This window comes from Mustela putorius, unplaced genomic scaffold, assembly GCF_011764305.1.
Source record: "Mustela putorius furo isolate JIRA1106 unplaced genomic scaffold, ASM1176430v1.1 tig00000174_pilon_pilon_pilon, whole genome shotgun sequence".
Lineage (NCBI taxonomy): Eukaryota > Metazoa > Chordata > Mammalia > Carnivora > Mustelidae > Mustela > Mustela putorius.
In genome coordinates this window covers 42,390,446-42,415,156 of record NW_025421304.1, presented here as the reverse complement: position 1 = coordinate 42,415,156, position 24,711 = coordinate 42,390,446, and the positions used below count along the sequence as shown (strand labels likewise).

Genomic DNA, 24,711 nt, shown 5'->3' with positions numbered 1-24,711 from the left:
GGCTGAATTCGGGTTTTCCTAGAGGAGGCATACAGGTGGTGTTCCAGTGTGATTCCGACTGTTGCGAGCGGTCATACAAGAGAAGGGCTCTGCTGTCCTCCTGAGACTGGACAGCTTGCGGTGTCTCGTGGCCGGCCTGCTGTCCTCCTGAGACTGGACAGCTTGCGGTGTCTCGTGGCCGGCCGAGAGCCCCGTGGGCTCCGTTGGGTGCTGTCAGGCCCGCCTTGCGGTGAAGGCATGGGGTGGGCTGCACACTGGCCTCGGGACCTGGGAGGGGTGTGCTGTGGCTCCTTCCCTGCTGGATCTGAGTGTCTGCGAGGCCTCGCCGCAGCGCGGATGGGGGACATGGCCGTCCGCAGTACGAACCTCAGCCGCATCACTGGCTCCCTGTGGGTTCTGGTGCCACTTTCCGCATGCGAGAGTCCCATGAACCACACACGCTCAGCACAGGCCCGTTCCCCCTCCTGCCCAGTGGAGCCTGGGCGTGGTGGCTGGAGATCGGGGTGCTGGGCGCCGTTCTGTGTGCTGGGAGATCGGGCCGGCTCCTGGCTTCTCGTTCTCTCTGTGAGCCCCAGTTTCGGGGCAAGAAAGACAAATGCGTCTCATCTCAGTCCCACGTTGCTCTTGAAACCTGAGCCTTGGCCTTACGGGCGTTTGAAAGTCCTATAGTCTGAGTGCACGACAGTGACAGTGACGCGCCGGTACGTCTGTGGTGACTGCACTGGAGTCGTGGACGTGCTGACGCAGCTGTTCCGGGAATTGAGGTTTCGGTACTGGGGCCGGCTTTACGAAGCCAGACTCCGGAGCAGAAGTACACGGCGGGGTTGCCCGAGGCCCCTTTTCTTGGGCTGGGTGAGCTGGTGGGAGGGCGGCGGGCGGCAGGTCAGCCTGACCCGGGCCCACGACTCCGCGCACTGGCGCTTCGAGTCGCTTGCCGGTCCGGACCATGGGCTGTCTGGGGCTCCGGGACGTGCTGCTTCCAGCTGGCGGGGCGGAGGGCCGGCCCGCGGTGTGGGGGCGCGGCAGCAGGGGGCCGCGGGGGCAGGACGGGCCCAGCACGCTCCTCCCGGCACTCACGCTCCTCCCGGCGCTTTCCCTCTTGTCTCGGCACAGCTTCTACGGCACAGGCCTCATTGCCGGCCACGGCTTCACCAGCCCCGAGCGCACCCCTGGGGTCTTCATCCTGTTCGACGAGGACCGTTTTGGGTTCATCTGGCTGGAGCTGAAATCCTTCAGCCTGTACAGCAGGGTGCAGGCCACCTTCCGGAATGCAGAGGCGCCGTCCCCGCAGGCCTTCGAGGAGATGCTCAAGAACATCCAGTCCCTGACCTCCTGACGGGCGGCCCCGGACCCTGCGCCCGGGAGAGGAAGCAGCATGCACTTTGGAGAGTCGGCCTCTGACCAGAGCACCCACGACGGCGGAGTCTCGGCCCAGCCCCCCCCCGGACTCTTTGTACAGAGTGTGTGACGTTCGCGTGTGTCCTGTCCGGAGCTCGTGGGAAGGCTGACTGAGCGTGTCTTACGGAAAGAAAGAACCAGAAGAGGACCGATGGAGACGCCGGCTGCAGAGTTCTGTGAACAACTCAAGTGGAGAAGCTGGGTTTGTCCTCAGCCTGTGGATTTCAGGGACAGCCCGAGCCACCCTGGGGGCTGCACAGAGGCATCGTATGTGGGGATGTGCCGCTGGAGGCAAGGGACAGGGCCTGCAGGCTGGCAGGGGCCTGGGGTGAGGGCAGTCTGGGTGGGGGGCAGAGTGTGCATAAAGGGAGCTCCGGGGAGGGTCTGGAATGCTGGGCCAGGACCCTGGACTGAATTCCCATTTCTCTACTAACCTGCTTGGATTTTAGACAAATGCGGTTCAGCTCTGACGGGTCTGGGCAGCAGCGCAGGGGGCCTGTGATGCGGGCCATAGGCAAGGGTGGCTTGCTCGCCCTGGTCTCTGCAGCTTTAGAGTCAGGACCTTCGCCCCAGCCAGTCCCACGCAGGTGTTTGTTCGCACACCCCCCACCCACCTCCTGCCCACGCGCTGGCGTCAGAACCCCGAGCTCAGCCACTTGTCCCAGGACCTGCCCCGGAACTCAGCAGGGCCACGTCCGAAACAGCCCCGCGTTCCCCATGTGCAGGGCGCGCCCGGTGCTGCTGTTCCCAGGCCTGAGCAGCAGAGCCGGTGATGCGCAGAGGACCTTGGCCCCCCTCTGCAGGGCGCAGGGCAGCTTTCTAGACATCACGCCCATGGACGGAATGCGCTGTAGACACCAGGGCCTCTTGGGATCCTCCAAGGCGGGGACCCTGATGACAGATGCTCCTGCGGGTGCTGTGCCTGTGTGTCCCGCTGACACCTGCTTTTGGGGCCACCGTAAGGTCTCTGCTGATCTTCGCGTCCCCTGAGAACAGAGCCCGAATGCACGCGGACCCCCAAGAATTCGTTGCAGCTCTGCCTCAGGCCTGCAGAGAGCTGTCCCCACGCGCACCTCCCATGGGGGCGGCTTCACGGGCGAGGCAGACCGCCCGTCCCCCTCTGCGATGCTCATCCTTGCTGGACGGACTGCGCCGGGCCCCTACACTGGGGGCGAGGGTCCCCAGGGAAAGGGGCAGCTTTGTGGTGCCTTCCTGTAGAGACCAACGTGAGATGTCCCATGAAACCTGTTCTCCTGACGAATTTCTCCCTGACTGGCCTTTTTTTAAAAAATAAAAAGTCCCTATTGCTCTAGCTTCAGTACTTTTGGCAACTCTTGGACTCGCTTTGCTTCCCGGAATTGTAGAGTGGGTGAGCTCTGGGCATGTCCCTAAACGACGGACTTGCGAGGAGGTTCTTCCCGGCCTCCTGACTCGGGAGGGAGGCGAGCCGAGAAGGGGGTTCCCTCTGGCCGGCTGTCGGAGACACCATGGCTCACGTCCCACATCCGTCCAGCAGGGCCCGAGGCGCTGTCCCAGTTTTCGTGTCTTCCGCAGGACTGAGCCTCCAGGCGCTGTCACCCCACCACCCTTGTGGCTGTCACTGTGTGTCCTGTGGCAGGCATGGTGTCGCCGAGGCGTGAAGCCTCAGGGAGAACAGAGGGAAGGCCAGCGGGGCGTGCAGTGACCGCACTCCATGTTCCGCCCCAGCCTGCGGCCGCTTGTCTGTACGGCCCACTCAGACTGAAGATGAGCCTTTCTGATGAAAAACTCATCTTGAACCCAGACGGTGGAACCTGCCTCTGGAGTGCAGGCCTCTCCATGGGTTCCGCTAGCAGAGGCTGTTGGCTCCTTTCCTGTGGGTCCCTGTCTTTGGCGTCAGGCAGGGCCCCAGGGACCTGTGGGGCCAAATGGCTCGGCAGTGTCCTGGGTGAGGGCCTCTCACTGCACAGCCGGGCATCCGGCATACGTGGTTTCCCTCTTGGAAACTGTTTGCAGTTCGGTAGGGGAGTGCGCAGAGCCCGTGCAAACCAGCCCCTTTGGGTGTGCCTTAGGGCAGAGCAGGCAGCCGGCCCACCCGGGCAGCTTCCAGCCGGGAATTGGTTGCAGGTGAGGATTGGGAAAGACAGAGATCGTGGTTGGAAGCCTGGAGGCAGCTGGGGGGTGGGTAGCGCATGTCCCCATAAGGAACATGAATGACCCAACTTAGGGACTGTCGTGCCCATGTGGTGCTTGATTCAGGGCAGCTGGCGGGGGACCTGGATGGGTCTGGCCATCTTCCCCTGCTCGGCACCCCCCTTACTGGCCACTGTGCTGCTGTGAGGTGGGGGAATTCTGGTGCGGACGAGCGGCAGGAGGGGAGCCTCAGGTGCGTGTCTGCACACCTGGGCACGGGCCGTTCGGCGACTCGCTAGGGAGTGACGTGATCGGAGACGGCGGATGTCAGTCTGGAGATTCTCGTGCATCGGGGCATCGTGGGCCGTGCGGGCAGCTTTTGCAAATGACCTTTTTTCTGGCTCTGACTCAGGCCTGGCGGTCTGTCTGGTTATGTGGCCTGCCCAGCTCAGACCGGCAGTGTCCGCTGCTGGATGGGAGCAGGTCAGGAGGCCTCGTGGTGGTGGGCCTTCCAGATCCTCCCGCAGCCCAGACTGGGCCTTACTTCCCGGCCTCGGCCCTCGGCCCCTCGGTTGGGGCAGGGCTCGCTGTGGCTGGTGCTGAGGGCGCCGGCCTCCCGCCGCTCCCTTCCTCACCTCCTTCCCCAGCCCGTGCAGCTTAGGGGGGTGGGGGGAGCGCCTGTACCCCTGGCATTCCTCCTGGGGAAGGAGGAGGGTGGGCGTGCGCCCGGGGTGGGCTAGCTTGAGAAGCCGGCCAGGCCTCCATCCCTGCCTTACGCAGAACATGCTCTGAGCTGGAGCTGGCCTGTCCAACGTTCTCTTTGCCCGAGAACCTGGGTGTGCTGCTGTGGTCTGGCCAGGTAAGGCCCATCGCTTAGCCAGCCTGTCCTGTGGCCCCGGCGTGCAGCGGTTGCGGGCTGGTGTTCAGATGGTGGGCGGCCCGTGTGTTCTCACGCTGCGCTCGTGCTCAGAAGCGGTGACGGAGAGGAGCCTGCTTTAGTCCCTCACCGTGGTGAACTCGGTCACGGGGATCTCGGAATTTCTGAGCGTCTCGTGCTGCGCTGTCCGGTGTGTGGGAGAGGAGCTCCCCTTGGAGACCCGGTGCTTTGAGGAAGCGGCCCTGTTCCATCTTCGTGCGCTGAGGAATGCTTACAGGAACGTTCTCAGCCCTCCCTGGCTTGTGGCGAACGCGAACAAGACGGTGCCCACTTACCGAGTGCTCCGTGTCACTACGGCTCAGGGGCCTGCCGGCCAGCCTTCGGGCGGCGTGGGTGACTGGCGGTGACCCCGGGGCTTGGAAAACAGCCCCCCTGCCGGGCCCTTTCTGCACTCACAGGGACGCCCACCAAAACGTAGGGAGGGGTCAGAACCCTTGCTTTTTCAGCCTAATTTTGCTTTTGGCTGTTCTTTGAGATCATGTAGCCTCCTTGGAGAAGAAACCCATTTCTGCTGCTTGATCTTGAAATCCCACGGCCTGACAGCTGACCGGTGGGGTGGGGGAACACCTGTCCCTCCGGGGCGTCTGCTGTGGTGTAAGACGGGCTGGAGCAGGGACGGTGCCCCCGCGGGGCCAGGCCCCGAGGAAGCGGCTGCTGGGAGCTGGCGCCCAGGGTCACCGGGATGGGACCACCGTGTGGGGCTGATTCTCCGTCAATCAGTTTCTGAAATCTCGTCGTGTGCTTTGTAATAGTTTTTTGGGGACGTGATTCAGAGGAGGCAGGAGCCACGAGCAGCGGGCGGTGGGGGCTGAGGGCCGAAGGACAGGACCGGATCCTGGTGGGGTGAGGCCCCCGGGAGCCTCTCCACCTGGACCTGACAGCATCTTGAACCTCCTAGTTGTGGAACGAAGCGGTAAGTGATCCCGGATCCCACCTCTGACCTCGGCTTGCTAAGTGTCCCGTCACCGACCCAGTGCCCCTGGGGGACCCGGGGCCGCAGTGGGGTTTCCTCAGGCTGAACTGAAGCGGACTTCGCCTTTTCTGAAAACGGTAAGAACGGGAAGCACAGGGCGGGGCTGTGCTTTGTGCGCACAGCTGGGGGTCTCGTGTCTGGGTTTTCTCTTTGTAAAGGTAACATCCTTGTAAAGAAACGCAAGAATGTATTATTATTATTACTATTTTTTTGACAAGAGAGAGAAAGAGAGATCACAAGTAGGCAGAGAGAGGGGGAAGCAGGTTCCCCACTGAGCAGAGAGCCCCATGCAGGGCTCCATCCCAGGTCCCTGAGATCATGACCTAGGCTGAAGGCAGAGGCTTAACCCACTGAGCCACGCAGGCGCCCCAAGAACTGCAGGAACTTATATAGGCAGTAAAAGTACCTCCTGTTCCTGCTCATGGGCGGGAGGATTCCCCTGTTCTGTCCGAGCAGCGGCTTTGCCTGGCAGCTCCCCTGGAAGGCGGCTGCCTGGTCCTTCACCTGGGGGAGGCTGTGCTGGGCAGGGCCCTGGCCCAGCTCCCCATGCGTCCTGCGGGCCCCTGGCCCCCCTCTTGTAGCTGTCTGTAGCCTGGCCTCTGGTGGGGATCTAGGTCACTGCATGCCCCCCCAGCCAGCACGAACTGAAAATCCGCGAGTGCTGAAGGGTGCCTTCCCAGCACCTGGTTTTGGGGAACATACGGCTGCAGGGGACGGTCGCTCTGCTCACGTTGAGGGCGGCACCTACAGTCCCTCCCCACACCTGGCCCTTCTGTAGATGCCCAACCCTGGGATGAACAGGAGCTTCTTGGGGAGCAGAGCAGAGGGAAGGAGGTCGTGGACTGCAGGACACGTGGCGAGAGCTGGAGGGAGGCCTCGAGTAACCCGGTGTTCCCTCCCCAGATGGTCCTGCTCTCCCTGGCGGCACACGCCTGCAGCCCAGGCCCAGCCACAGACCCAGGATCTTTACGGGGACCAGCCCCCACTGTTGGCTCACCTCATGGCCCCTAGGGCTTTGTCTCCAGCCCTGGCTGCTTGTTTGGAGTCTTTTCTACTGGGCACTGAGTCTCTGTGGGGGGGCCATCCCATACTGTAGGGCACTGAGCATCATTCCTCGTCTTCGTGATCACGGCAACCCAAAGCATCTGCCGACATGGCCAGTGTCCCGTGGGTAGTCACCTTGTGGAGAACCACTGGGTCAGTACCTGCACGTCGTGCCCCAAACACGGTGCCGCACGTTGTGGACACAGCACTGAACAACCAGTGGGGTCTTTGTCCTGCACAGATCACAGCACAAAATATCCCCAAATGGGCATGGTGGCCTCCTGTGCACACTTGTGGGCACCCTCTTAGGGTGTGGTCTGTCCCCAGTGCAGTGGGGGGTCAAGGCCGGCGTGGACGCGGGTGCCCTTGGACCTGTGGCACCTAGCTCAGGCGACGCTTAGGCCGGCGTGGACGCGGGTGCCCTTGGACCTGTGGCACCTAGCTCAGGCGACGCTTAGGCCGGCGTGGACGCGGGTGCCCTTGGACCTGTGGCACCTAGCTCAGGCGACGCTTAGGCCGGCGTGGACGCGGGTGCCCTTGGACCTGTGGCACCTAGCTCAGGCGACGCTTAGGCCGGCATCTGCAGGGCCATGGCGGTGGGTGAGGTGCTCTGTCCTCACCTGTCTCCCTCAACCCAGGCGGGGCCCCGGCGCTGCATCTGTCTGTGCTTCAGACTGGGGGCTCCTCCCAGGTCCAGCAGCACTGCCTTCCCCGGCACACTGGCCCTGGCGCCTGGTGGTCAGGAGGAGGTGAGGTCCGTGTGTCAGAAGTAGTGCCGCCGGCCACTTGGACCGACAGGCTGGCCCCCTGTGGGGTGGCCGGCTGGGAGAGAGGGAGATGCCTGCCCGGGCCCCGGGATGCTGAGCCCCGGCCCCAGGGAAGAGGGTTTGAGCACTGGAAGCTTCCCAACCCATGCCCCCCAGGGTTCTGGTGCTGCTGCGTGGTGGCCTGCCTGTGGCTGTCCTCCATGTAACTGTCCTCTCCTTTCCCAGCATCTTTCGGGAAGGGATGCAGAGGAATATGGCTCTCAACAAAAGCCGGCCCTAGCTGTTCGGTGAGAAGCGGTTGAGCTGTCCTTTTGTTTCTTGGTTAGACTGTCACAGCGTATGTGAATGTGCCGCGTGTGCACGCCTTCCGTGTGTGTGCGTATGGCTGTGAACGAGCCCCACAGTCGGGACACGGCCTCCATCCCCTTCAGAGTCCCCGGTGCTTCCCCTTCACAGCCGGCACCCCGGCCCGCAGCTTTGCCTTTCTCAGGGAGTTGGGTTTCCAGAAGAGAGCGTGGCGGCGAGGGGCGCTTGTCAGCCTTTTTCCATTATCCTCTCACTCTAAGGAGCCTTTCTAAACGTTTTTCCCCCTAACACTCCCCAGGACATTTTCACACCACGGGTAGGCCGTGTGGATGCGTGGGTCTATATATGTGCACGCGCGCGCACACCCACACGGGCTCAGACGGCCGTGCCCTGCAGGCAGAAGGGAGGCTGGGGCTCTAACTGGGAGCCCCAGGAGCGCTGACCGCCACACTGAGAAGGGACTTCTGGTGAGAAGGTGGAGGTGGGAGTGCCCCAAGGCGGCCGTGAGGGCTCGGGTTAGAACTGGCATGGCCTGGGCTGTGACCAGAGCCTGGATGAGGAGTCGTGGACAGCGGGATGTGGGGCTTGGGGATGGGACTGGAGAACTGGGGTGCAGACAGGATTCTACTCCTGTTCTACTCCTGTCTGTGTGCTGCTCGGCCAGATGCCGTCTCAGGGGTCCCACCTGCCTGTGGCTTGTCTCTGGGGCTCGGCTCTGTGACCACTTGGTGGACAGCAGGAACCCAGATGCTGGCTCAGGTATCCTGCCATCCCCGACTGAGGGTCCAGGCAGCAGAGGAGGGGAGCTCTGAGCCCTGCAGTGGATGGGCTGGTCAGCCCTTCTGCAGACTCCTTCAGAGGGTGGCTGCTGAGCACCCCCGTGGACCATGTCGGGCTCCCTCCAGGACTCAGGCTGGGGACAGGCTGTGGAGCCCGGGTGAATGGCCCTCCTCACCACGGAGCTTTACTCCCCCAGCTTCTAGCCTTCCCCAGTTCTGCTGGGAGGCAGGCTCCCACAGGGTGCCAAGGACGCGGGGAGACATGGTGTGCAGCTACGGCACAGAGCCCCTCCCCTAGAAGATGCTTCAGGACTTCATGGGAAGCATTACGATGCCAGTGCTCGGTGCTGGGGTGAGACAGGGACAGCTGCCTGCAAATGACCACACCTCCCTGAGCCCGGCTCTCGGGCGCAGCCTTCGGCCCTTTCCTGGGACTCTGCTGATAGCAAGGGCGGTGGTGGTGCCGTGTCCCCTGGCAGAGCGCAGGACATGGTGAAGGAGAAGGAAAGGGAGCCCGTGTTCCACAGCACATTGAGGACAGAGTTCTAGAACGTCACGGTTGCAGAGGCGGCGGGAACAAGCGGGGACAGCAGCGCCTGCATCCCACCAGAAAAGGTGAGGGTTAGGGCAGCCACCTTGCACGGCAGGCACCGGTCACATACATAGGGCCCCAGTCAGAGTGAAAAAGGGAGTCCTGGATCCTGGGGCTGTTAGTACGGCACCCAAGTCGGTGGCCCCTGGCGTGACTGTGACTCAGACGGGACAGTTAGGGGATATTTCAAAGAGGCCCCAAAGGGCTCCCAGTGAGGGACACGCGCGTGCGTCAGGAATGTAACTCTGAGCCCCATGCGGGGTGTGGAGACTACTTAGAAAGTGTCAAAAAAATTTTAAATCCCATTTTTACCAAACCCACAGGATTGAGCATTGGAGAGCTCCCCGTGCCTGTCACGGGTCCATCAGGCAAGGTCGCTGCGTGGTCACAAACCCCACAGCACAGAAGCTCAGATCCTTGCTCCAGGGACATGAGTCCCCGGCACGCTCGGCCTGCTTCGGGCCCCCAGTCACCACCGTTGGGCAGGCACGCGCAGACAGCCATGGCGTGAGTGCTGTGGGGCTCGGGGCATGCCCTGTGCTGGCTGTGCCCGCCTCAGCGGCCCACCACTGGTCCGTCCCCTCGAGCCAGGTCAGATGGGCCCCTCCGGTCTGCTGGTCCTCCGGTGTCAGGCCTCTGCGGGGCCCTTGCTAGCCCAGGTTGCTCCTGTGCAGGTCATACACGGTGACCTCTGGGAGCCGCGGCAGGGGCAGGCCCAGAGCAAGCCCCACGCATCATGCTTTCCGCTAGGGACCTTCGGTTGGTTCACGCACTGCACAAGTGCACCGCGGCTCTGGGACTCCACAATCTCGGCTCCTCCTCCTACCTGACGGCTTTGGAAACGACAGCCCGATGGACGCCTCTGGCGGCCGCAGGCTCCTCTGGTCGCATGTGCCTCCTCCGAGGTGGCAGTGAGCCAGCCTGTGCCCGGAGGGAAAGGCGCACACAGGGAGAACGCAGGCCCCCGCTCCAGTGATGCCAGCTGACTCGCACCGGCGTGGACGGTTTGCCCGGCGATCTGACCCCCGCGTCCTGGGGCTTGGCTGCTGCTCCTCAGTCTTCTACCGCGGCCGGGCTTGGAGAAGTCGGTGGCTCGCCCAGCGCACAGGGAGGGAGCGGCGGCCGGGGCGGGGTCCGGCCCTGGTCACTCTGGCTATTCCGGACCTTCCAGGCAGGTGTGCGGGGCGGGAGGCACCGGGTTTCCGGCCGACGGCATTCACGGGGCGTCCTGTGCTGCTCGGCGGTCTGGCTTCTCCGCACTGCCCCGCGCCCTCCGTGCACGCGTCGTCCTTCCGCGTGGAGACGCCGCCGACCTTCCTTCCACTCTTCCCAGCCCCAGCGGCCGTTCGGGTCGTTCCGGCTCAGCGCGGCCGACGCGGCGGAGGCTGCTGGCCGTGCCTTCCGCTGCGCCGAGGGCGCCTTCTCCGGGGTGTGCCTGGCCGGGAGCCACGGGCCGCGGGCACGGGCTTCGGAACACCGCGGAGCGGTCAGCCCGCACCGGACGCCCGCTCCGGGTCAGCCGCACCGGGACTCCCGCTCCGGGTAATCCCGCACCGGGACTCCCGCTCCGGGTCAGCCGCACCGGGACTCCCGCTCCGGCGGCCGCACCGGGACTCCCGCTCCGGGTCGGCCGCACCGGGACTCCCGCTCCGGCGGCCGCACCGGGACGGGCCGCGGCAGCACAGCGCACACCGACACCCTTGCCCGCGCGCCCGCCCGCGCACCCGCCGCGCCCCGGGACGCCACCGCCGCGGCTCCCCGACAGGCGCGGCCCCCGGGCTCCCCAGGCTCGCCCCGCCGAGCCCCGGGGGCTGAGGCACGACGCGGGTCCCGGCGCGGGGCTCGCGGCCGGATCCGAACTCGAGGAACGCAACGGGCGGCTGCAGGGCGCCTCGCGGGCAACAACCGGCGCCCCCGGAAGGCGGTGGGGGCGGTCCCCGCGCCGGGGAGCGCCGTACGCTCCGCCCCGAGCCCTCCCCGTGACCCATCGACCCCGAGGCCCGCGCCGCCATAGGCCAATCAGCCGCCAGATCAGGGCACATGCCTAGAAGGCAGCGCTCGATTGGCTGAGCTCGGGGGAACCAGGCGGGGCTCCGGGGCCGTTGGGACGGAAGGGTGGGGCCTGAGGCGGCCAGCGGGCGGAAGGGGCGGGGCCCTGGATGGGCGGTCCCCGTGAGCGTGCGTGCCTGCGTGCTCGTGCAGGCTCGTGCGTGCTCGTGCGCGCGCGCGCGCCGCTGGCGGGGAGGAGCTGGACGCGTGAGGGGCGGCTGGACTGTGGTCACCCGCCTCACGATGGTCACCGCAGCCGCGTCCACGGCGGCCCGGCCCGCGTCGCGGCGGGCACTTCCGGGAGCCCTCGCGTGTCCGTTGGTCTGTCGGCACGCACGGCCCCGAGGTCAGGCAGGTGCGTCCCTGAGCCCCGCTCGCCGGGCCGTGGACGCCGCAGCCCGGGCGGCCCCAGCCGCGTCCCCGGGCCCGGGTCGCTGCGGCCCAGCGGTGGCCGGAGCGCGTCGGCAGGGCACCGGACGTAGGCACCGGACGGCCGCGCCGTGTTTCCCGACCGAGAGCCCGGGGTGGGGCCTTGAGGCTCGGTGCGTCCCGGGACCGCGGTCAGGGACCGTCCGTCCGTCCGTCCGTCGGCGGCGGCGCTTCCCCGGCGGGGAGGAGCTGCTGTCGCCCCGGGTTGGGCACGGAGGCCCGGGATGAGTCCGTCCGGCGTCCGGCGGGGCTGGGGTCGGGCCGGGCCGAGCGGCGGGGCGGGGGGCGGCGCGGGGGGCGGCGCGGGGTCGCGTTGGGAGCGGGGGACGCGCCCCCGGCCGAGCGGCTTCCCGGGTCCCGGGTCCCGGGTGCGCCCCGACCCGGCTTCGAGCGGCGTGTGCCGGGGCGGCGGGCGGGTCCTCGTTGCGGGCCGCTCCGGCGTCGCCCGCGGGCGCCCGGGGGCTGGGCGTGGGCCGGTGTCGCGGCGCGAGCGCTGCCCGGCGTGCCCCGGGGCCGGCGCAGGTGCCCGGTGTGCGCCCCCCTCCCTGCAGCGCGGCGACCCGCCGACCCGGGAGTCCGACCCGGGAGTGCGTTCGGCGCCGGCCCAGGTCCCCCCGCAGCCCCTCCCCCGCCCCGCCCGCAGCTCCCCGCACCGCGCCCAGAACGTTCTCAGCCTCGTGTCCTCGCTTTCCAGGGAGAGCCGGCCGCAGACCTTCGGGACGGAGGCGAGCCCCGCACAGCCTTCGGCAAGGGCGGCAGGCTCTGGGCAGCCGCGGCCCCGGAGCGGGGAGAGGGGTCCGCGGACAGCAGCCCCGGGGACCGTCGGACCCGGGGGACTGGGTCCCGGCGCGTGGGCGGGCCCGGTGGTTCCGTGAAGGGCCGCCCGCCCCAGCCCGGGGAGGACAGCACCATCCCCGGCGCACCCGCTCGGGGCATCAGCTTGTCCCTCTGACTCCGCGGGGCGTGACCGGCCCCTTCCTGCCGGTGGCATGCTGAGGGCCACGCGGCGTGGGTGTGGGGCCGTTGCGCACGGAGAGCGCTGCCGGCGGATCCGCGGCGGAGACGGCCGCCCGCTCCCCCGCAGCCGGTTGCAGCCCCCCAGCCCCGCTCCCGGAGCGCGGCAGGACAGCGACCCCGCAGCGGACTCCGCAGACGGAGCCGTGGTAGCCCGCGCCTGCCCAGCTGCGGGCGGAGCTGGGGGGCCGTTGCCTGCCCTGGGCAGCCTGCCCCAGCCCTGGCTCTCCAGGCGTGGACTCCCTGTTCCGGGGAGCTCCTTGGTGCCCGTCGCCCACGGGGAGCAGGTTTGACTCTGTCTTTTCTGTGTCTTGCCCAGATGTGTCCTGTCCCCAGCACTGTCCCTCGACAGCCCACCTGCTGTGAGTGCCAGGCCAGATTCGGGGGCTTCCTGCCGGTGCCCAGGGTCCAGGCGGCATTGCCTTACTGGGTCCCTTTGTCCCTGAGACCCCGAAAGCAGGTAGGTGACGTCGACCAGGGCTGCTTCCTCCGAGTCCAGGGTGAACCTCAGGGGACTGGTCACCCCTCGAAATCGTAGATGTTATGTGAGCGATTTCTTAAGCTTCTGGGGAGACGGTTTGTATGTTTTTTTTTTTTTTAAATTCAGATTTTTCCAAGAATTAGGTGTGTGGAGTTACGAGGAACGTGTGGTAAGTGCTCGTGTGGAAACTGTTCAGTTTGCTGAGTCTCGGCAGTCGTCCACTCTGAGACCGCTGCTGCCGCTGAGCCGTCCTGAGGGGGTTCCGCGTGCCCCTCCCCTCCCCGGCGACCCCGGGCAACCACGGATCTGTTTCCGGCACCCCAGCTCAGTTGGCATTTCTTCGGGTTTTCTGTGGGCGGAATCCTATAGCGGGTCCGCGGTGGCCTCGGTCACTCCCTGTGATTATTTCTGTGCTTCCTCCACGCGGTGGCAGCGTGGTGCTGGGTCGTGTCCCTCCGATGACGGGACCGCCATGCGGCCCTTCGTCCGGTGAAGGCAACGGGCACCGCCTCCACAAGTTCTGTCCGTCGCAAGCCGAGCTGCTGGGGACGCGTGTGTCCAAGTGTCTGTGTGACCGCGCTTTCCTGTCTCCGGGGCAGATACCTGGGAGCGGACTTGTCGGACCGTGGGGTGACCCAACAGCGTGTGTTGAACTGTTCTCCCGAGGGGTTCTCACTGGACGTTCCTAGCAGCAGCGTGAGGTCCGCTTCCTCCGTGTCCTCGGACGCGCGTGGCTCGGTCAGTCTTATCGCTTGTAGCCGTCTTGATAGGTGTGTGTCTCCCTGTGCCTCTGTTTGGTGTTTCCATAGTCACAAGTGACGCTGAGTGGCCCCTCCAGAACTGGGGCATTGGCACGTCTTCCTTGGTCTGTGTCTCTTCAGATGTTCTGCCCGTTTAGAAACATTTTTGGGGCAGCTGGGTGGCTCAGTGGGTTAAAGCCTCTGCCTTCAGCTCAGGTCATGATCTCAGGGTCCTGGGGTCGAGCCCTGCATCGGGCTCTCTGCTCCGCGGGGAGCCTGCTTCCTCTTCTCTCTGCCTGCCTCTCTGCCTGCTTGTGATCTCTGTCTGTCCAATAAATAAATCTTTAAAAAAAATTTGGTTGTTTGCTTTTTTTTTCTTAAAGTTCGGGGGTTTTGAGAGTTGTTCGTGTGTTGTGGGTATGATCGTACTTCCTGTCGTACCCACTTGCATGTTTGTAAGCATTTCTCTGTGGTTCTGGCTTGTCCTTTTGTTCCGTGGCTGGTGTTTGGCACAGACCCTCAGTTTTAAACCGGACGAGCCCACTTGATCAGTCTGACCCTTTCCCGACCCCGCGTAGCCGTGTCCCGCGCAGCGTGGTGCTGGGACGTGCTGTCCAAGGATTCCTGAGAGATCCTCGCGTGCGCCAAGGCAGGAGGGTCTCTCCCGCATTTTCTTCCAGACGTGCTAGAGTTTACAGTTAGGTTCCGGTCCGCGACCCTCTTTCGGTTCGTCTTGTGTGTGGCTGCGGTGTGGGTTGAAGTTCCGTTGTTTCCGTCGTGGTGCCCGGTTGTGCCAGTGCCACACGCCTTCTCCACGGGCCGGCCCTTGCACCGTTGCCAGAAAAGAGCCGTGCGTGTAGCCGCGGGTCTGTCTGGACCCTGTTCCGGCTGCTTCTCCGCCCGCCCGCCCGCCCGCCCGCCGCTGCGCCATCTCCGCCGCGCGGCTTCACGCGGGGCCGGTGCCCTCCGGTGCTGGTTCTCTTCAAGCCGCTCATTCTGGTTTCCTTGCGTTTCTGGGTGAGATTTGGAGTCCGTCTGCCAGTTTCCACGGCAGCTGTCCTGGCCTGGGGTGTTCTCTCTGCTCCTGCTCCCCTGCACCCCACGCTCGTTCTGTCTGCGGGACCGGGACGGCGCTGTGTAGCGAGGTTCTGGGCAGGACGGGTCTGCGCAACCAGCGCCGTACATGCGACGGAGAGCGTGCCCAGTGAGCACCATCACTCGCTTGGTGGGGGGCGGAACTGGCCCAGATGTGCCTGTCCCGTGGGGCACTTGTCGTGCTGGCAGGAGGTAGGGGTGGACAGAGTTTCCTGGGTTCTCCGGGGCCTCTTCATCTCCTTCGGATGAGCTTTCCATGCCTCGGCCCTCCCCTGTGGGGCTCTGCGCTCTGCAGCATGTCCCACGCCTGCTCTGGGCCACATCCCCTCCGCCTCGGGACATCAGCAGGGTCCGTGCACAAGCACGTTTTGTGGCCTTTCTGACATGAGACGTGAGCGCATGGCGGGAACTTGACCGTGGTACGGGGGGTGCCCGACTTGTGCCTACCCTGAGGCTTCCCCGTGTGGCCCGGAGACGGGCCGTGTGTGTCTCCTTCCTTTAGGGACATGTAGCACATTGCTCAGCTGCCTGGACTTCAGACTGCAGTCCCTGTCATCGTGAGGGGCTCAGCTGGGTGGCCCGGCCCCACCTTCCCCTGATCTTGGGGCCACTGTGCAGGCTCAGACGTTGTAGAGGCCCGTGTGGTCTCTTTGGCCAGACCTGGCTGCTATCACGTCCCCCTTGTCCATGGTTCAAACCAATGCATGGCCTAAGGAAAGTCCAGGGGTGGGCTCCACACTGCCCTCCTGCCGGAAGGAGTGGGGGTCACAGGGCAAAGGGCAGGGCTGTGGGGAGGGTACAGAACGGGCCAAGGCCGTGATCCCCCACAACTCCTGCCCGGGAATCGTGGCACACAGATTCTCTATGCAGACGGCACACGGCAGCATGCTGCGCCTGCAGACTGTGTTTCCCACGCCACGTCATGCCTCTGCATTCACTCATGCCGTGGCACACAGGTCTGCCTCGCCCTTTCCAGAGGCTGTCCCATTCCCTGCTGTCCCCGTGTCCCTCCCAGACAGGCCCCTGGGCTCCTGGGCACTCCGGCCGTGCTGCCGCTCGTGTAGTCACGAGCGTCGTTTGGCAGATGCTCACGTATCCCAGAGTGAGGTTGCTGGACCAGACGCTGCCCGTGATAGACCCTGGCCCGTGTTTTCGGGAAAGCTTTGTAGCCAAGAACCCTGAGGCTCAGAGAGGCTAGATGTTATGCCCAGGAGCCGGTCCTGGAGGCCTGCAGGCTCAGGACACACCTGCCTGCGATTCTCATGTCCCACCATGGCAGCCGTGCAGACCTCCCACGGCAGAGATGCAGGCGGCCCCTGGGAATGTCGTGGGGGGAGGCTTCTCCCTCTGCTGGGTGGTTGGGGTGGGCCTGCGGGAGGGCACAGAAGAGGAGCTCCCCAGGGCCCTGTCCCAGGGCGAAGATTTCTGGGCCACAACCCCTTTGGACCTTCTCTTCCCTCCCTCTTTGTTAGATCCAAAAGATGGTCCGGTTTTATATCCCCAAAACCTCCGAGGCATGCCCCTGCTTATGCCACCGCTTTGGGGGCCGGCTCCCGATGCCTAGGGATCAGGCCGTGATGCCCTACTGGGTGCCCCAGATCCTGAGGCCTCACAAGAAGGTAAGAGGGAGGCTCACGGTAGCGAGGCCCAGAGGGACCGGGGACACCTAGAGGGCTCTGGTGTCCGGGGTCTCCTGGAAGGCACAGTGAGGGCAGTAGAGTGCAGGAGGTGGGCGTGTGCAGGGGAGGACCAGCTCGGTGTCCTGGGGGTGCCGGGAGGGTGGGCCGCACTGCTGTCTGGAGGGGTCCCTCATTGCTGCCCCCAGTTTTCATGCCGTCTCTCCTGCCTCCTGCTCTTCTGCTCCACCTCCCTCCCCTTGCCTCAGTGCCCTGTCCAGCCCTCTGGGCGTCCCTGGAGGCAGGGGGCTGAGCCAGGAAGGGGCAGCACTCTGAGTTACTGTTTCCGGTTTTCTGCTCTGTCTGCGTTCCCAAGGCTCTGGGTTCCAGGGCAGTGACTACTGGGGTTGCTGGCCAGGTCCAGCCCTCCTCAGTCCCACGGCCCCTTCTCTCCCACGCTTTCTGGGTGTCCTGGGTGGTCGGGAGAGGCTTCCTTTCTGCCTTCACCCACTTATGATTTGCTGGTTTTTCTCATTTAGAAGCAAACTGTCCCCAGAATTAAGACTCAGAGGCACGTTGGAAGGGGACCATGGCTTGTATTCTGGTGTCCAGCCAGATCCCCGGGCCCACCTTTCTGTGGGCCACCAGGCTGGGCCGACACATCTGCCCCCATTCTTTCTTTCAGGTGTTGAAAAGGCCGCGGAGCTGTAAAGGCATCCAAGGTAACCGAGCATACGTGTCTCTCCCCTCCCTGCCCGAGGAGGGTGGGGTCTCGTGCGGATGGGGAGACTTCTCTCATCCCCAGATGTCTGTGAATCACAGATGGCGTGTGGCACACGACCGCGTGTTCACCCCCTTGTCTTTCCAGGCGACACTAGCCACCTACCATTTTCCCGCAGTGAACGAGAGAAGCCTTAGGCTCTGACGGTCTCTCTGCGTTGGCTTCCAGGGTGAAGCCGATTTGCAGCCTGGAGTTCGATGGTGTCTAAAGTGTATTTTCTTTTAAGGTCGAATCTTGCATAGTTCGTGACGTGTGTGTGTGTGTGTGTGTGTGTGTGTCCGGCGTACACAAACGCACGCATGCCGGTGACCTAGTCAGTGTGTTTGCTAACGGTCTGGTGCGGCTGCCTGCGCTGACACACGCAGGACGCGCTGGACGTGCATGACGGCAGACTGAGGCGCTTGTCCCTTCTGCGGTACACGCACACGTATGTGTTTGAGAGCTAGTGTGCATGCGTGCGCGTGTTTCCGGCAGCGGTAGTACACACCTCACTTCCGTGTGTTGGTGGTGTAGTGCGTCTCTGCAACAGAGCGTGGTCGGAGAGGCACGTATTTGTGAGCTGGTGTGTTCTCGTACACGCGCGTCAGTTTGAGGGAGGACCTCTCCGTCCCACCTTTGCTTTCTTTGTCTCTAAAACAAGTGGGTTGGATGGCTCTGGGAGGCCGTGTCCGGCGCCGATGGCCAACGTGGATGCTTCCTCTGTGTTGCGTGTGAGCCAAGGAGTGGGCGTGCTGGGTGGTTTGGATCAGGTCCTTCCCTTGCCCGGCTGTTCCCGTGCTCTGCGTGGTGAGCCCCTTTGCTGGAATCTGGGAAGGGGGACATGGATGGACGCCTGGCTAGGACTGGGAGCTTGTGATGGGCGAGCAGTTTGGCCTGCCCAGAAGCCAGGAGCAGAGGGCTGGGTGGGACCGTGCCCAGGAAGCGAGTGGCCACCAGCCAGCAGGCCCACCTTGTAATGCGGCACAAACACATACTTTCGCGGGTCGGAAGAGTCACACGATTAGGAACAGCACGGATGTACACGGCTTTTGTCGGGGCAGTTCAGAGGCATCTATCGAATTATTTTTTGAGCTATAATTGCCATAGAATGTTATATTAGTTTCAGGTGTACAGTGTAATGGTTTGATACTTTTGATACATTTTTGTGAAATGACCAACATGGTAAGTCTAGTTAACATCTGTCACTTTATATAGTTACAAATCTTTTTTTTTCTCATGATGAGAACTTTTAAGATCTACTCTGTTCGCAACTTTTGAGAAATACAATACAGTATTATTACCTCTGGTCACCGTGCTGTACCCTGGAGCGCCAGGTTGTATTTATTTTTTAACTGGAAGATCGTATCTTTTGACCACTTGACCCATTTCTCCCATCTTTCAGTTTTTGTAATGTGCGTCGTCTTTACTCCGGCAAGCCCTTGTCAGGGTGACGTCTGGGAGACACTCCGACATGCATGTGTCTGCAGCAGTGGTGTCCTTGGCAAGGTGTCTGAAGCAGCTGAAGCGTGTCTCGGGAGGATGGACGTACATGGGTGTGTGTACGAAATGTGGCACCTGCCTTGGAGAGCTCGCAGCCCTCAGGGACGACGGGAGGGAGCCCCGGACACACTGCGGCGAGGAGAAATAAGTTGCTGCCGGCTGCGGAGTCGGCCCCCATTCCCATGGCCGAGAAGCTGAAGCCCCGTGTGGATGTGGATGCGGGCTGCGGGTGTGTGTCTGGGCTGACAGTCACGGTTACCGTGTGGGTGGGAAGACAGGAGTTCAGGAACCCACGAGCAAGACGGGGGGCTGGACAAGCAGCAGAGCCAACAGCAGCAGGCTGGCTCCGGTTTGGGGGAGAGAGCCAGAGTCCCTTTACGAGAGGAACCACAGTGGGAGGACAAGAGCAGTTGGAGAGACTGCTCTTTTAACTGTATAGTCACACATTTACGGGTTATTTTTATTGGTGGCTTTTGGCTTTGAATACTCTGCATCTTTAGGAAAAGCTAAAAGCTCAGCTTGTTGTTGAATCATGTGCACCAATTTGACACATTTTCAAAAGCCAGTATTAACTTTTCTCCAGTCCTTGTCTCATAGCTCAGGCAGTTTTTAAGGACGGTGAGTCGAGCCCTCACCCATTCAGGCCAGAAGGTGTTTCCAGGACAGGACTGAGAGCCCGGGTCTCACTGGCACCAGGACAGTTAGGATCGGTCTCCCTTGAGCTTTGTACAGGGTGATTTAAAAATATGATTTAAGAAAAGCAATATAAAACTACTTTCTTTAGCTTCAAACCCAGATTATTTCCATTTTAAAGAGAAAAATCTGTATTTCTCATCTTGTATTTTCTTTGTAAAGAGGGGGCTCATCTGTTTTTCTTCCCTATGTTTTTGTAGTAGGATTAAGAAAATAGTGTATTTTATATCAAGCATGCTTTTACCCATTAGTATAATTGGAGTAGTACCATGGTGTGCGATGTGACAAAGTTTGTGTGTGGTGTGTGTAACATATAAATGTGGTGTGACTTGTAGTCATAGCACGTTAGTAGTGTAACCTAAGTAAGGTGTGGTATCAGAAGGCTCCCACGCTGACCAAAGCAGCTCTCAAAGGCTCGTGTCAGGGAAGTGGAAACACTGGAATCGCATCTGTGGTTGTGGTTTCCAGACACTCCGACCCGTGTTTCCATCACTAAGTTGTACTCATTCTCAGCTTCTTGCCCGTCTGTTTCATCTCAGCTGCATCCCCCGGTTCCCTCCTCCAAAAACAAAACCGAAGATTAATGGGAAACACATCCCAGCTAAATTCTGAATTCTCTCATCCATAACTGGTTCGTCATGTGGCTATAAGGGATAGAGGCGCCGGCACGAGCCCCACAGTCAGCCCAGAAATAAGTAAACAGCAGTGTTCTCTTCATCTGCGTGATGTCGGTCGGTCCACACTCTCAGGACTGGGACCGGCCTTGCTGGATCCCCTGGCGTCCTCACCCTGGGTTCTGGAAGGTTCTCCCGTGTGTGGTGTGCACCTGCGGCACTCCGTCCCCACTCTGCCCAGGGCCTGACTTGCTTTCTCGCCTAGAACGCCCCCTGGACTTGCACTCCTGGTACAACCGCTGGCGGATCTGCTGTGACGGGCGCCTCCTCCTCAAGTGGCAACAGCTCCAGGCCATTTACCAGCACGAGCCGCTGGCCCCAGAGAGGGGAGTGAGCCCCCCGGCCCCCTTCCTGCCCTTCAGCCTCCTCACCCTCCTGCAGGTGGTCCTGAAGGTCGTGTTGGCCATTCGGTGAGCAGGCATGGGGTGGGGGCCCTGGGGGTCCTGGGCCCATCTCACTTCCAGGCTGTTTGGGTCAGGGGCTGGGGGTTCAGCTGAGTCCGGGCTGTGGGAGAAGTTGGCTGTGGCTGAACGAAGGGTGAGGAGTGGCTGCGGCGGGCTCACCATCGGAGTTGCTCACACCTTCCACAGGGCTCTCACGGCACCACACACTCAGTGCGTGAGCGGTGCAGGCACGTCCGAGCTGACGGTGGGGCACTGGGCATCTCGGGGCTGCCCGACTGTCTTTCGTCCACTCATCCCTGTGGCCTGGCACTGCTTCCAGTGTGCACACGTTTCCATCACGTCGAGGTTGAAGGTGGCTGTTAGAGGCCGCTCGCCCAGCCAGCCCGCTGGGGAATAAGCACAGTTTCAGGCCTGGGGACTGTGGCCTCTCCCCTTGCCCGTTCCCAGCCGTCAAGGCTCCATTTTGGGAAGCCCCTGCCCCAGCCTCGACCCCAGAAACCTCACTCCAGGGCAGGCAGGGCTGCTTCGTTCGATCTCCTGCTCAGGCTCTCCCATCACACCTGTGCAGGGACGTGCAGATACACAAGTGCATGTGGATAGAGGGTGTGCACAACTGCACCAGCGTGTACGTGCACACGGGTCAGGTTGATAGATGTTGACTTGTTTGCTTAATTGTCTTCGTGTCATTGTAAGAGGAGTCTTCTGCCAAGTGTCCGGTATCTGAAGGTGGTTGTAGGTGTCCTGTCCATTGTCCCCGCTGCTGCTGTCCTCAGCAGGGGTAGCTCTGTCTTTGTCTCTCGTCCTGGCTGGAAGCAGAAGCCCCCTCACCCCCCGCCCAGCCCGCTGCGCCCTGCTTGTCTGCTCTGCCGGTGTTGCCTCTGACCCCCGTGATGACAGACGGTGTCCCAGGGCAGGTCTGTGTGCAGGTGCTGGTCTGTGGCGTGAGCTCTCCGGAAGGCTCGGGGCTGGGGGCCAGCAGCTTCGGGGCACTGCGCGTGAGCTCGCGTTCCTTCTCTGCTGTGCGTGAAGGTTCATCGTGTGTGTGTGTGTGTGTGTGTGTGTGTGTGTGTTTGCTAACTCGAGTCGGACTCCCTGTGCGCACTCTGGGAGGAGCCAGGAGGGACTCTCGACTGCAGATGGTACGCGCGGGAGACGGTCCGGGCAGGCCAAAGGGACCACGCTGGGGAGCGCAGAGGAGGTGTTTGCCTCAGAGCCGGGCTCCTTGGGCCGAGCCACAGGTGCCAGCTAGATGCTCAGGAGAACTCTCTTGTCTGGCTGGGGTGTCTGCAGGGTGCCCTGTGAGAGTCCCCCAGACGACACACCAGCTTATCTCAGGAGAAGTTGCCGGCTGCCTGCAGCCTGGCCTGGCAGAGGTTTAGGACTGTGAAGGCCTCGGGAGGGGAGGTGAGCTCCGAACCTTCCCAGCAGGGACCTTGGAGGGCTGAGACTGTCACACTTGCCTTCTCGATGGGGCCCGCCGCAGCCTGCTCGCATCGCGTCCCCTTCACAACTGCAGAGGGCGCAAGGCCGGGGCTCTCCTTCCTGCCCCGAGGGGGAGAGTGGGCTCTGGGGGCCGAGTGCCCCATCAGAGAACCCATGGCTGGAAGTGGCATCACTTCCCTGTACCCTTTTCCTGCCTGGGCTCGTCAGGGACTCAGACGGCATCCCCCTGTGCTGCGGGGGTCCCCCGCCTTCCAACCCAGGGAGGCTCCCTGCGGGGTCCTGCCGGGGCAGCATGGGCTCGGCGCGGGGCCCAGTTCCGAGTAACTGCCTTTCTCTTTGCTTTCCAGCCACTTATTCTGGTTTTGAAGTTGGAATCTTCAGCCATTGCCGAGAACATCAACGAAAATGTCCATCATAATGAAGGTCTTTGACGAGAATGTCAAGTCAGGGGGAGTGCGCGATAGCCACCGTTCTCTCAGGCCCCAGGAGTCACACCCGGGGTTGGGTCCAGGCCCTCAGCAGGCAGTGCTTCGTGGCGGCGCAGCTGCTGTGGACGCGGGGGAGACTCCGGCGAACGCGGCCAATAAATGTTATTTGTGAAGCTCCAGAGTGGTCCCTGATTGAACGCTGACACTGGTTCCTCTCTGTGGAGCGGGGCGTGTTCTCCAGCCTGGTGTCCCGTCTCTCCTCCTGCCCAGGTTGGTGGGGACAGCAGGCCCACCGGTGACAGGCCGGAGGTAGGGTTGGCACCTGTGTCAGGTGGCACTCACCTTAGTAGGTCGCATGAAATTATGCGAATCGATGTTTTTATAAACTGAGGTGTCATTTGCATCATAAAATTCACCTTTTTACAGCATATGGTTCCGTGGATTTTGGTGTATTTACGTGGTGGTGCAGCCCTCCTCCTGCTGTCTTAGTCCAGACCCGTGTGGTCACCCCACAAAGAGACCTCTCCTGTTTCAGTCCTTGCCTTGTTGCCCAGCGCCTGGCAGCCGCTCACCTGCTTCCTGACGTTTCCTGTGCTGGACACCTCCCGTGCGTGCAGCCCTGCGGCACGTGGGTCGGCTGTGCTGGCGCCTCTCCGCGCACGTGGTAGCTGGTGTGAGCGCCGCGTTCCTTTCTGTGTGTGTACACGGCAGCTTGCGGGACCTTTGGGTCATTTCCGCCTGTTGCTTCCCGGTGACTAGTGCTGCTTCTGTGTGGACGTGTTCCTGCTCCTCTCGGGCCTGCGCCCGTGAGTGCCGGGGCGCAGGGTGACCGCCGACCGTGTCGCGCAGCACGCTCCATTCTCCACAGTGGAAGGCTGTGCCATTTCACGTTCATGTTCCCGCCCGCCTGGCAGGCCGGTTTGGGTTTCCCCACATCCTTGACGACGCTTGTTAGCCCTGTTTGGGTGATAGCCGTCCTTGTCGGGGTGGACCAGTGGCCCATCACGGTTCTGATTTGCGTTTTCCTGACGGCCAGTGACCTCGAGCGTCCATCCACGTGCTCACCAGCCATTTGCGTGTCTTCCTGGCAGAGATGTCTGTTCCGACTTGTTTCTGTTTTAATTGGATCATCCGTTGTTTTCATTGTTGCTGAGTCTGTTCTGGCTGTGTTCTGGATGGTAGGTCCTTATCAGATGTGTCATTGGCAAGCATGTTCCCCCGTAGGCGGTTTTCCTCTTGACGATGATGACCTTCGGAGTACAGAAATTTTTGATTTCAATGAAATGCAGTTTTCTGTATTTTTCTTGGCTTGCTGTTTTTTCTTAGGTTAGATGGCCGTATCTCAAACTGTTGCTTAATCCAGTGTCGCAAAGATTTACCTGTTTTCTTCCTCTCTTTTTTTTAGATTGTATTTATTTATTTGGGACAGAGAAGGGAGCACAAGCGGGGTAAGCGGCGGGCAGTGGGAGAGGGAGAGGCAGGCTCCCAGCAGAGCCCGGAGCCCGACCTGGGCTTGATCCTGGGGCCCCGGGAGCATGAGCTGAGCTAAAGGCATTCGCCCACCCGAGTTACCCAGGTGCCCTGCCTGTGTTTTCTCCTAAAAGATTTATAGTTTAGCTCATTCTTTGGGGCTCTGGTCTATTTTGAGTTAGTTTTGTAACTTGTGTGTGTAGCCTGAGGTATCTGTGTGTGTGCACTTTTGTGAGAAGATCCCCGTCGTTCCTCGTAGCCTTCTTGAAACCATCAAATCTTAGACGTGGAGAACAGACTCGTGGTTGCCAGAGGATTGGGGTGGAGGCGGGTGGGGGCGCGGAGGGAAGCAGGTGCCATCACCCAAGGACAGCATGAGGCGTTCTGTGGTGATGGAGACATCCTGTATCTTGACTTTACTGGTGTTCTGGTTGTGAGATGCTGCTGCAGTTTTGCCAGATGTTGCCAGTTGGGACACAGCGGATGGGAGTAACGCGGGGTCTCTGTGTTCTTCCGTGTAAGTCACGGTGAGTCCACGGTGACCTCAAAATGGAAGTTCAGTGAAAAAAGGAGTACAGTTCGCTTCGGGAGGTTTGAGAATACAGAGGAGTACAGAGAAGAAAGTGGAGCCACTGGACCTTCCCTCACCCCTGACCCGAGTTGACTCTGTTGCTGCCTTGGCAGGAAGGGCCGGACGGATTCCCACAGGCGCTAGACTGGGTGGAATGTGTGATCGCGGGCGGCCGCGGTAGAGGCGGGAAGAGGACAGAGGAGGGGCTCTAGGCCGGGGAGGGCCTGGGGCTGGCCCCGTGGGGCATTCCAGTAGGTGGTCCTGGGAAGCCTCCAGGCTTCCTTTGAGGGCGTAGTGGTGTTTGGGGCCCATCTGGCCTAAGGGCAACACTGAGGGCGTTCGTCCACTCAGCAGATAGTTATTGGCGCCTCCTGTGCGTCAGGCCTGGCGGGGTGAACGCCGGACTTGCCCCTGGGCTGACGGGGTGCTGCGATAC

General features: G+C 62.2%; 2 protein-coding genes across 11 annotated transcripts in view; both read left to right on the top strand.

Annotated features, from left to right (window-relative positions):
• Positions 1-2,716, top strand: part of FBXO31 (F-box protein 31) — a 39,942-nt gene extending 37,226 nt beyond the window's left edge. For all 6 annotated transcript variants that reach the window (XM_045076389.1, XM_045076392.1, XM_045076391.1 and 3 more), the window contains one exon: positions 1,114-2,716. In XM_045076389.1, coding sequence (XP_044932324.1) covers positions 1,114-1,336 — 223 coding nt within the window. In that variant the 3' untranslated portion in view covers positions 1,337-2,716. The remainder of the gene's footprint in view (positions 1-1,113) is intronic.
• Positions 2,717-11,052: 8,336 nt separating this feature from the next.
• On the top strand, positions 11,053-22,413 carry CUNH16orf95 (chromosome unknown C16orf95 homolog). Of its 5 annotated transcripts, none has more exons than XM_045076397.1 (7): positions 11,053-11,312; positions 12,081-12,132; positions 12,720-12,860; positions 16,189-16,335; positions 17,018-17,054; positions 20,165-20,369; positions 22,154-22,413. In XM_045076397.1, the coding sequence occupies exons 1-7, from the start codon at positions 11,068-11,070 to the stop codon at positions 22,170-22,172; spliced, it is 846 nt and encodes a 281-aa protein (XP_044932332.1). In that variant the 5' UTR covers positions 11,053-11,067; the 3' UTR covers positions 22,173-22,413. The 5 variants fall into 5 exon arrangements, with proteins under 5 accessions (XP_044932332.1, XP_044932331.1, XP_044932334.1 ...); XM_045076396.1 differs by lacking the exon at positions 22,154-22,413 and adding an exon at positions 18,495-18,821 and having other exon boundaries at positions 20,165-20,277; XM_045076399.1 differs by lacking the exon at positions 16,189-16,335.
• Positions 22,414-24,711: the final 2,298 nt, after the last annotated feature.

Coding starts and splice junctions, on each gene's coding strand:
- CUNH16orf95 (XM_045076396.1), top strand. CDS start 11,068: ATGGGCGGTCCCCGTGAGCGTGCGTGCCTGCGTGCTCGTGCAGGCTCG. Junction 12,133..12,719: donor CGAGCCCCGCACAGCCTTCG/GCAAGGGCGGCA, acceptor TGTCTTGCCCAG/ATGTGTCCTGTCCCCAGCAC. Junction 17,055..18,494: donor GAGCTGTAAAGGCATCCAAG/GTAACCGAGCAT, acceptor CCCATCTTTCAG/TTTTTGTAATGTGCGTCGTC.